The sequence below is a fragment of the Neolamprologus multifasciatus genome, chromosome 5 (assembly GCF_963576455.1).
Source record: "Neolamprologus multifasciatus chromosome 5, fNeoMul1.2, whole genome shotgun sequence".
Lineage (NCBI taxonomy): Eukaryota > Metazoa > Chordata > Actinopteri > Cichliformes > Cichlidae > Neolamprologus > Neolamprologus multifasciatus.
Genome location: NC_140443.1, coordinates 9,020,589 through 9,032,772, shown reverse-complemented (window position 1 = coordinate 9,032,772; position 12,184 = coordinate 9,020,589). Strand labels below are relative to the sequence as shown.

Below are 12,184 nucleotides of genomic sequence, written 5' to 3'. Positions count from 1 at the left end.
GTCAAAGCAAAAAATGACCATTTTTAGTGCCTATTATTCTTCGTCTACTCAGTCAGCAGTAAAGCCCAACTCCAACTGCAAATAATTTGTTACTATTGGGACACAGAAAACACAACAGATATATAACGTGATTTTATAACCCCGCAATAAATACATATTTATGGGGCCAGGATTAGAATTAGTCATTATATCGCTGTATGAGCGCTAACAGGCATTTAAGAAGACAACAGAGTCTTTAATTGGAACAGAGACTGAAGGCAGGGAGGAAGTGAAATCCCCCAGAACCTTACAAAGATAAAAAATATCCCAGAGGAAATTGTAGATACTGTAAACACCCAAATGCTATTTGTATGCTTTATGGCTTTATGACCGATGCTATTGTAAGCGACTGTAGCAAATTCAATTAGATACACAGTTATACAGTGTAGAAAATGCAACTTCTATGAATGTTTTCTCTTTTTTTCCATACAGGATGGATTTGAGTGGAAGTAATCCTCTCTGTATTCCCTGCCCCTCTCTCTCCCAAACACATTAAACAGTGCCACTATGACCCTTGTCCACCACTCTCTGCTCGCTTGGTATTATATACAGTGGGGAAAATAATTCTTTGATTCCCTTGGAATTTTTAGGTTTTCTCCCTTACAAAGAAATGAACAGATATCCTGTCTCATTCCACTAAAATGAAACATGACTGTTCATTTCTTTGTGTAGTCAAACTTACAAAATCAGCAAAGAATCAAATAATTATTTCTCCCAATACATAACTAAAATAGTTCAGATTTTCTTCCATGTCAGCTAATATATTCAGGTGCAAAAAAGACCATTTAGACTCAAATCTTCAGAATGTATCGATAACTTTGCCACAATACCCATTATACAGATGTGTATTTTAGTTAATATTAATCTTTAACTGAAAGAAACCAATAATTCAAAGGGGGCTGTTTATAATTCTGATGAAATTAACTAGAAGTTACAGTTTATCAGCCACTTCAACCACCTCTGCATCTCTCAATACAAGCCTTACTGCAAAGATTTGTGTACACACTGTACATTTCACATCTGCGCAGCAATCACCATGAAACACTCTTTATCACTGATCTCAAAACACAGAGTTCCAGCCTTAAACCATCTAATCAAGAGACCTGTTTGCGTTGAGATTGTTGCAGGTGCTAGTGGAAAGTGTTACAAGAGCAGCACCAATTTCATTAAAGTGGGAATAATGAGAGGACTGGAGACCAGGAGTCATGCTATGCCTTTTCACTGTATCCTCCAGCTTTACACTAATACCACAAGATGCCACGCACTTACACATGTACACGCACATGCACAGTGGAGTATCCCGCTCTGGTATAAATGAATTATTGAGGACTTTGAGTAGGGGTGGGAGCAACTTTTACGCTTGTTTGTGTTGTAGTCACATTACGCCTCCTCCCACCTTCCCCTCGCCAGCTCCCCCCTCCTCCACTCCCACAAACACACTTTGAGACAGAGAGTGGGCCCTCATAGGATGCTATGGGATCTTGGCAGCTCTGCTTTGCAGTAACATTATTAGAAAAATGGTGGAATACTGCACTGATATTGCTCCTGATATCTTACATTGCCAAAAAACAAAACTACCATTTGGTTTGGATGCAGAAAAAACACATTTGCCAAAACTCCTTGTGATTAGAGACATTAATTTACCTCATATAATTTTCAAAAAGATATGTGCATGCCCTTTAATGTCCAAAAGTTGATTCTGTTCATCTGGATATAGCAGTTTCAGTGGGAGAAACGTTTCGTCACTCATCCAAGTTACATCTTCAGTCTCAGCTGACTGCAGGTTTCCCCAATCTTATAAACAGTACATTTGCATAATGACTGAAACCAGCCCACTGAAGGAACAATGGGCTGGGAGGTCACCTTCATCATAATTATGCAACTTCTCGTGACCATTGATCAACAACCATTGATCAATGGCCATGAGTACCATTCACAGAGAGTTGGAGATGGCTGCAATCACAGCATTGTAAGATGGTGAAAGATGTACTCTTAGGCCCCCTCCTCTCTGAAGAAGTCACTTGGATGAGTGACGAAACGTTTTTCCCACTGAAAACGCTACGTCCAGATCAACACAATCAACTTTTGGAGATTTACTTACCTGGATGATTGAGAATGCATCAAGATGCCCTTTAATGATAGAGATATGTAAAACTAGAACACATCTACAGCATCCTCATTTTAGATGTTGCTTGCTTTTTTAAGTTTAGTTTAAATAACTTTATTTTATTTCGGAAACTTCATTAATTTCTTCCTCCTAACAGGGTTTCACATTTCTTGGTGTTAAGTCTTTAGGGAAAAATATGAATATGAGGACAAATTCAGTGTTTCTGTAAAAAGTACCTATTTAGGCTTTTAGTGAGAGAGTCTTACTAAATTTAGGGATATATATTCCATATATAGTGGCACACGTGTTCACAGTCCACACGGGGGAGGGTGGCACACCCACAAGCTAGCAGCCTCAGTACGAGCCAAGGATCAAAGCAGTAGAGAGGAACATTATAGAGTCGAATGAAAAAGAGAAAGGAATCAATGTCATGTTGTCTGGTGAATTTTTTTTTAACATACTGGAAAACTGTATTACTGACATTTGTTTTGTTATATAAATCTGTTGTGCCTGCTGTTGTTTGGGAATGTAAAAAAATATTCCAGTTAAAGGTTAGTGTATAGAAACTTGTGTTGAGTTAATTATTTGTACCTTCTTCCAAAAGGAGAGCACTTTATATTTTATTTTCAGCTATTTCAATGAGAGAAGAGCCTGTAACTCGTGGGAAACTAAAGATTTTTATTTCTTTTATCATAAAATAATATTTTCCATTGAGAAAAAAGTTGTTTTTTTCTTTAGGCTGTGAGTTTTAGTTCTTAAAAAGAAAAATCGAATCTGCAAAATCGGTGCTGGCAGGACAAACTAAAAAAAAAAAAAAAAAAAAAGGAATTGGCTAAGAAAATTGTAATAGGTGCATCTCTAAAATTAATGCACATCATTGTAATCTGAATTTACAAAAACACATCTCTCTCTCTCTCTCTCTCTGCCTGTCTCTTTCTCTCTGCATGAGTGCTTGTGTGAGGTAAGACAGTAGCACTTCACTACAAACTTGACAGCTGCCTTAGGCACATACGGGAGATGGTTGATGAGAGTCACAAAGGACAAACAAGCTGTATATCAGCAAAGTGCCTTGTATGATGATATAGTGTAAAAGGCCAAACAGATACAAAAAGCAGGAATGGGTTCAAAAACAAAAATATTAATTGAAGGAAAAATAGACTTAGATAAGAATTTAAAATAGTTTGGGCAAATTTGAAAGATTATGTCTTAAAGCTTCACCTATTTGTACAACATTTTAAGAGACAAAACTCTTATAGAAATATATACATCTTACGCAAAAGTGAAGAGGGAAAGTAAGCACAGAGGCAGCAATAGAAATTAATGAGGCATTAATGAGGCGAGGTTAGAAGGTTGACAATATTCTGGAGGCTGGAACAGCACTCCTGCTAATTGTCATACGCTGTTGCAACTGTCTTGTATTTATTGTTTGGTTGTCTTGCTCAAATGTCCCTGTGCAGCACCAACAGACCCACGCTGGCTGATAAACATGGTGATATCTTCGCAGCATAGTGGTATTAAAACAACAGGATGGCTTGAGAAAAAATTGTTTGCTGCTGTGCTTCTCACTGGTAGAGGTCAGATCATCAGCATCTGATTGGAGTAAGCTTTAAAGGGTTCTTTGTCTCTCTGTCAAAACCACTTTTCTTAACTTGCGTTAAACACCATGCAAAGTGGATGGTGTTTAACTTTATTATACATAAGGGTGGTTATTGCTATAGCAGTTTAAACACAGACCCCACACGGTCAATTGTTTAGGTTCAAACTAATATCATATACATTTCAACAACAATGTGATGGTTTGTCATGGCTGACATTTTCAACCTGCTAACTTTGGCAATCACCTGACTTTTCCTCTAGAACAAGGTCCAATGTTTTGTTTTTTTTAAACGTTAGTATCTTAATTTGTATAAGATGGTACAGCACAAAAACTGTAGGAACCAATAATTACATCTCCCACAGGATGCAGTGTAAAAATTGATTCTTTAAGCTTTTGTCTAGCTGTTTTTTTCTCTTGAGTTTAAACATCTCTCCTCCAACAAGAAAAAGCTTGTGCATTTAACTTAGAACAGGTGTTATTGCAGTGGAGTTTGTGACAATAAATACACTATATGTGTATACTCCAATTTGTGTATTTATTTTTTAGTACAAGAATATTTTATCCATTAATATATATATATTCTAGTTTTCCCACTTTTTTTTATTTCCACTGATTTCCCCAACTGTCCTATTAACTACATAGGTATTTTATGTTACTTTAAACTGTGACTAGGAACCCATGCATCCATCCATTCGTTCAACCATCCATCCACTGGCAGCAGGTTAAGCAGGGTATTCCAAACATTCTCCCCTGCCACATTTTTCAGTTCCTCTCGAAGGATCCCTGAGCATTCCCAGGTCAAGCGGTTCTGGGTCTACTCCAGGGTTTCCTCCCAGTTTAGCGTACATGGAAAACCTCAAAAGGGAAGCACTAAGGAGGTATCCTAACCAGATGCCTGAACCACTTCAGCTGTCTTCTGTTGACATGCAGGAGAGATGTTTGATCTCTGTGACATTAAAGAAGCGTATCAACCAAAACAGCCATACACTGTCCAGCATCTCAGGGTGAATCTCATCCAGTCATAGTGTCTTACTCCCAGGGAGCTTTTAAACTACCCCGGTGACCTCTGCCTCCTCCACATCAGACATTTTGGCAGGATGTACGAGTTCCTCAAAGTGCTCTTTCCGTGGCCCAACAATATTCCAGTCTAAGTTAGCAGTTCTCCTCCCCAACTGAACATGCCCCAAGCCAAGCCCTGTTTAACCTTCCTGAGTTGTTGGCTTGTTTATGGCCTGCTAAATATGCTCCTCCACAGTCTCCACCAAACTCCTACCACACCCAAGTTTTTGCTTTCGCAACTCCTGAAGATGCAACCCTTTTGGCTGGTGCTTCAAGAAATCCCCCCAGGCCAACCAAGCCAGTAAAACTTTCTTCTTCAACCTGACGGCCTCCTCACCACCAGCGTGCACCAGCAGGTCCTCGGTACCTCAGGATGACCTTAGAACAACAGGTCTTGCCAGCCGCCTCAGTAATGGATATTTTAAACATTGCTCATTTGGATACCAAGTCCCCACCCACCTCCAAGATGTCATAGAAATCCTTCCAAATATGGGAGATAAAGACCCTACAGGCAGGGACCTGCACAAGTTCCCAGTTTGAGTTTTTCAAGTCTATCTAACAACCTTTCCCACCCTCTGAACCAGTGGTTCTTAACCTTGTTGGAGGTACCGAACCCCACCAGTTTCATATGCGCATTCACTGAACGCCTCTTTAGTGAAAAATAAAATATGATTTTTTTCAAATTCAAGACATAGATATGTTTTTTATTGGTGCACAAAATGAGCCGTGCATGTCACGGTGGAGGCTCTGCCGAACCCCTGAGACCGATTCACCGAACCCCTAGGGTTCGATCGAACCCAGGTTAAGAACCACTGCTCTGAACCAACTCACCACTATGCAGTGATCACCTGACAGCTCCACTCCTCTCTTCTGTGTTTAAGACATACAGCTTTAGTTCAGATGACACAACAGCAAAGTCGATCACTGAACTTTATCCTACAGTGCTAATGGTATCAAGCAGATTTCTGAGCCACTTTATGCTTGATCATGGTGTTTGCTATATTCACCAATACCTAGCATAGAAGTCTAATAACAAAACACTTCTCTTCTGACTGGAGATCACTCTTTTAATAGAATCATATCAATAGTGAAAAGATTCAGCTCCATGACAACTGAGCAACATCAAGAAGATTTTATAGCCGTTTTTACACATGTAATAACAACTCCATTTGGATCAGAAATTGAACAGTCGTTTGCCTGTCAGCTCCTTAGTACAAAGTCTGTGTGAAGTCCGACTGCACCCATGTGGAAATTGCACAGGTAATTGTCCAGTGAATTCACAGCAAGTGGACAGCGTTTCCTTCCTCCTGCCCTTTTCTATCCAAGCAGCACCCTGACCTTACCAAACTAAATACTTCCTGTAGTGAGAAATCCTTTAAAAGAGACTATTTCCAGTTATGTGCTACAACTGAGAAAGGGCAACTTGAGACAGATTCCCAACCCTATTCTCCCAATGATGTCAGAAGTTTATTGTATATAGTTAAAAGAAAAGCTATGGTAGTAGCTAAAAGCTGAGTTTGGCTTAGTTTGTCCATAGTAGGTTTTTAAAAAAAACTTTCTCTAAGTAACAAAACCCTATTTTAGCTTTGTATTTCCATGTAGCATTTCAGGCTTTCCAAGTCAATTCAGAACAGAATGAGAATCAAAGTGAACATTATGCTGGCTTTTGTTGTCGTTACAGTTATGTCGCCACTGTTCAGTTGTGAGTGAAAAATCTATGTGCTGTTACCACACAGTCATATATGGCAACATATGCAAAAACATACACTGTGATAATAACCTTTATAGACTCTCTAGAGGAGTGATTTTTATATTTCATTTAAAAGAACTGAAAACCATGGAAACCTGTAAAGTCAGGGGAAAAAAAACAAGAACTGAAACATTACAGCCTGCTTTAGAAAACAGCAGTAATTAGGTACAAACATGAAACATACTGTAGAAAACCACAGGTAAGGTTCTTTAAGCAAATCCATTTGAGGATAGTAGATCTGTGATGTTTTTAATAAATTTAGAAGGAGCCAGCAGGCTGGCTGATGCAATATTATGCTTATATCTCATATAAGAGTCCAGCAGAGATTTGTGCAGTTTCATTTTCTATAATCTATCATCTGCATTACCTCCATTTTAAATTATTAATGAGGTCAATGAAAATTCATCAGTGCCTACAGTTTATTGCATGTATCAGCACAACTTTTTCCTCATTAATTCTTTTCAGCCAACTAACGCCAACGTGATTAAGAATATTTATTTCCAATAAACAATACAGTCAGGTATTTATTTGAGATCCTAAAGCAGGTTGCACAAAGCATACAAAGCAAAACAACAGCAGCAATGAAAATCACGATAGAAGTTTATAAAGTAATGAAATAATCACCAAAGCGTTGATCATCCAATAACAGATCACCACTCCAGTTCCCAAGCCAAAGCAGATTAAAAACACAGCTGATGTCTTACTGAATCTGCATAAAAACACTCATAATCAGTTTCAACTCACTAAGAAAGTGCTATTTCAGCCTTAAATTACGTTGTTACATGTCCTGTTCCAAAGGAGCGGTGTGCACAGTGGCTTTCTGGCTTCATTCAGCTGATTGTCAGAAACATATCTGAGGCAAGAACAGATGTCTCCAGTTATTTGACCAGGCTCTCTGGACTGATGTATTCCCACTCTCACTCAATCCCTCATTTTTTGCAGCCAACTGCAAATCTCTTTGCAACGACAAAGCATCGACTGTCAGGAAGATGATTCCATTGAGAGGCACTTTCTGATATGAGAGGTGCATTAATGTGATTAACCCACACTCATTATTGCTGCTTGATACAGGGGCTTAGGGGCTCATGTCACTGTGTATTTTTCTCTATTGGCATCAACAGCAGGTAAATGGAAAATGCTACTGTATGAGTAGAATCAGGTAAATCAAAGTGTGATCAAGAGCAGGCAACAAAGTGTTATCAATAGCAGAATTACTGCAGCTTTGTACAAACTCAATTATGTAATTTGGGTTCAAAATTGAAAGACAATAAAGAACAAAATTAGCCTCTGAAACTCTGCAGCTTACAGGAACAGATGAATTAAGCTATTTTGCAGATGCGATATGTTCCCATTATCAGAGGAACAATTAAAAAAAATATTGAAATCAATTAAGATAAAATGAATATCTTTTCCAAATCAAAATAATGTTATCCACACACCCCAGAGATGTTTGAGTATTTCACTCAATTACCATTTCATTAAAATAAACCTGTAATTTGGTGACTACTGTTAGATTGCATGACTATTTTCCGTCTCCAACTGACGTAGACGAAGAAGAACCAGGGTGCATCGATTTTAAAGCAAGGCCTTGTTTACATGCGTTTCATACATTCACATAGCTAATCTTAGTATTATAAGACAAATGAAGGCTTGTTGCACTAGCTCCACTGTGTACGCCAATGTGAAATTATTCATTTGATGCCAGAGTCATCATCTATTCGGCTGCACATAAATGGCTACAGGTTGCAAGTATGTTTGATTGCACAGTGACTGAAGCTGCAAACATATAGGAGGCACAGCAGAAAATAACTGTGCAGCGGAAAGGGAATTCTGGGATGCCAATCATAAAGCTTTTCATCAGACATCTTTTCCGCTCTTTAGCTGGGGGTACGGGCAAAAATAGATTCCTGTTCTGAGCGCAAAGCTTCTAATAAAGGCATCTCCTAGCTTAATCAAATGGGCACATCCAGCTTGTGGCATGTTGTTAAGTCTTAGCAAAGGCATAGTGTGAACTTTGTTATTGTAATACCAAAAAGGTATGCATGTGAGGATGTATGTGAAAGAGACTTCTAGGCAGCCCCTAGAGAATATACTATAATGCACCAGAGCAAGCTATAGAAGACTACTTGAAATACTTTCTACAACTCTTTCAGCTCACATTCACTTTTCGATCAAAGGCTAAGAGAGACATATCCCCCCACAGAGAGGGGAGGTATGTCTCCCATCTATCATTTCCTCAAATTCCCATTTCTGTCTTTGCACCTCTGTCTTCCCTCCTCACTCTGCCCCACATGTCAGCTTTGTAGGATGCCCATCAGCTCCAGAGGGCAAGACAGGAAGAGCACAAGAAGAAATTGGGAAGAGTATAGTAGAACATCTGGCAGTCCCAGGGACTCTGTCTGCTACTGCTGTCCACTATTAAAGTGGCTTAGTGGGCTTGCTAGTAACAGCTGATCTAGGCCTATTTCCTCCATCAGAGTGGAGAAAATCCACTCGGTAACTCAATTATGTAACAGATGTGAATTAAACATGAAGCTACCTCATAGGAATGTATACACACAACACAGATGTGCACAGATACATAATACGTAACCATACAATATAAGAATCCCATCTGTATGCTGATGGCGGGGGGCTTTGTGAGGTCTTCTTTGCTAAAGGAACAGTGAAGAGCATGTTAATGAATGAGCGTATGGGCATCTAGGTCAGACTTGTAAGGATGACAGTGAAGAAATATGTGACAAGGAATTTTGCCATCTTTGCCACCTATTACTTCCCCGTGAGCTTTAAAGACCAAAACAGCCTTGCGTGGGAGTCGAGCCTGGAGCAAAGGCAGAGCCGATTTTCTCCCCGTCTCCCTTCATGTCTCTCTCCTTTTGCTTTCCTCTCTCTCCCACTGTGTCTCTCTCTCCTGGCCTCGCTCTATCATTCCTTCAGGCCCTTTATTAATCATCCTTGGTTAGTGGGGCAGAGAGCATGGTGTAAGGAGCTCTGCAGAGTGTAAAGCCATGAAATACACACACCTTCATGTGCATTCACACTAACAGGCTCGGTATTCATAGATCTAGGCAGCTTTGCCTTTAATCTTTTACTTATAAAGATATAAAACATTATTAATTTAAAAATGCTGAAACACTTCTAAGGATGAAAACATTCACATGCACACAGACACACCACAAGTATGCATGTGCACACATACAGCTGATCTTCAGGGATTCTGGCCTGAGGTCCTGAGACTCAGCTGCTGCTGCTGATGTAACCTTTTCAACAGCCTTAGTAGTTGTTGTTTAGACATTCTAGCTCCAGCATGTAGTCAAAGTAAAGTCATCTCCCTCTAACTTAAAACCACAAAGCTGCCCTACCAGTGTCACTAAAACCCTTTACTTCAGGTTGGGTCAGAGCCACGGTGCAGCAACAGCAGCATTACCAAGCCATCCCAGCATTAAAGCAAGAGTTGGGATGTTGAAGCAATCATCCTTAGAAAGCTGGATGGGGAATGATGGGACAGTGGGATAAAACACAGAGCTGTTATCCACACCAACTTCTGTCCAACGGGCAGCAAATAAGCCTGAATAATGGGTGGCAGTAATTAGGCCTTCTTTCTATGCATGTAAGTGCACTTAGCTTAGAAGCTACTGGGCTACATTCCATTGTTACCATTATCACTATTTGCTCTCCCGGAGAAAGTGGTGGTCGAATTGGCCACTTAGATGCTCCGAGACAGTAGGAAATTTATAGTATAAGTCTGGGCTGTCCTTTAAGAAGTGCAGAATTATTTAGCTGTGGGTAGACAGGGATAGACTAATATTTTTTTCTTTACCTTTCTGATTTATTTTGAGGTGGTTAATAAATGTTTAGATTGTAAGTACCAAAAATAATTTAAAAACTAGTTATATTAATGTTTGTGTTGTTGTGATGATCATCAATAATGAGTCCTGCATTACTTGGTGTACATACGCATGTGGGTAGGGTTAGTGTGTGTCACCTATCAAAACGCTCATCTTACAAAAACAGAAACTCGAGTTGCACACCAGCAGTAGCGATGAGGTTTGAAAGTAGTGGACGCACCTGGTTTGACGGTCTTTAAGCGAATCGGTTCCCGAAAGTGACGAATGACAGCCAGTGTGTCCCGGTTTGTAAGTCCACTGACAGGCGTCCCGTTCACCTCCAGCAGAACGTCCCCGTAGTAGGGAAGCTTCCCTACGTGACACACCAGCACGTCCAGTTTCATCTGGCCGAGGTAGGGGAACTGTCCAAGCTCTGCTCCTCCGAGGACCTCCACCACGGAGCCAAAGTCTCCCAGGTTCCCCCATGACACGGCGCACTCCACCACTTTAGTGGACCAGTGTTTCTTCTTCTTCAGTGTTCTAGACATGGTTGTCCCCTTTTCAAATAACTAACAATCTAACTGGTAGGAGTCGCCTCGGCTTGTTGTTGTTAAATGAGCGCGAAGTGATGCGGCCTAATAAACCCTCGTGAGTTATTCTCGCGACCTGCAGGGAATTTCATCTTCTTGACATTTATGAGGCTTATCTTCACCCGTGAATTTGCCGCTGAGCTCTGTCATCCCACGGGCTTATGCTCCGGTGTGCGCACAGTTGCCTTGGTTTCAATAATTCCGAGCGCTTTTTGTGCGTAAAACAGGAGAGTTGACTGCAGCGATATGGTTAACCAGAAGACAATCAAGGTTTTATGCTTTCCATTGCTTCTCTGGAACCATATCCGCGCTTTCCTTCGTCTTGTAGAGGAGCCTCAAAACGGGAAGTAGTAATAAAAATATAAACAGAGTATATTTTTACTTACTCGGCGATAGATCGTGGAGTGTCAGACGCTGAAATTTAGTGCGTCAATGAGAAATCCCTCATACCTGTGGGTAGGCTGAAAATAGACGGGCGGTAGCGCTTACCGGTTGGCGGTTTACGCTTTTGAGATCCAGCCCATGATGACTGAGCTGAAAGACATCTGCGAGCGTTTGTCTGCTACAGGTTTGAACACACCTGGCATCGTCAAGAGAGATGTTGCCAAGCTCCGAAACTCCCCTTTTACGCTCAGCAGCAGCAGTGTTTTCTAGACTCTCCAGCTGGCTCCATCCTCTGGTGTGATGCGGTACAACATAAAATAGAAATTTAAAAAAAGAAGAAATGAGAACTGAACATAGGCAACTGTACCAGAGCAACAACGATTAGAGTAACCTGATGTCATCTTAGATCCTGAAAAAACGAACAAGTTCAGCTTGTTTTCTATATAAAATGAGACTCGTGCTGTTGTATTCGGTAGAATAGGTGTGTCATATCAGACTAATTAAAATGCACAAGCATGTAATCCTAATATTAAGCATGCAAAATAAATTACATCTAATTGTGACCCTGCGTTTGTAATGAATGAGTTATGCTTGGGAGAGACATTTTTGGTCTCCAAAATTAATGTCTACACTACGCCACCTACTGATGACCTAACTGACTTTAGGTGCATTTTTCACAAAAAAAATGAGAGTAGACAAGTAGACAAAGAACTGACAAAAATCAGAAAAACATGAAATGACTGTTTTCATTTACTTGTAGAGGCAACAAAAACAGTATTACAGCACATCCTGTGGTATAAAAAAACAACCCTTTAAGACATTTAGATTATT

At 40.1% G+C, this 12,184-nt stretch overlaps 1 protein-coding gene across 3 annotated transcripts in view; it reads right to left on the bottom strand.

The window, feature by feature from the left end:
• magi3b (membrane associated guanylate kinase, WW and PDZ domain containing 3b) overlaps positions 1-11,649 on the bottom strand; it is a 132,607-nt gene extending 120,958 nt beyond the window's left edge. For 2 of the 3 annotated variants that reach the window (XM_085159957.1, XM_085159959.1), the window contains exon 1: positions 10,621-11,649. In XM_085159957.1, the coding sequence (XP_085016083.1) occupies positions 10,621-10,927 (307 nt within the window). In that variant the 5' untranslated portion in view covers positions 10,928-11,649. The remainder of the gene's footprint in view (positions 1-10,620) is intronic. The other variant, XM_085159960.1, reaches the window with a different exon arrangement.
• Between the last annotated feature and the right edge of the window lie 535 nt (positions 11,650-12,184).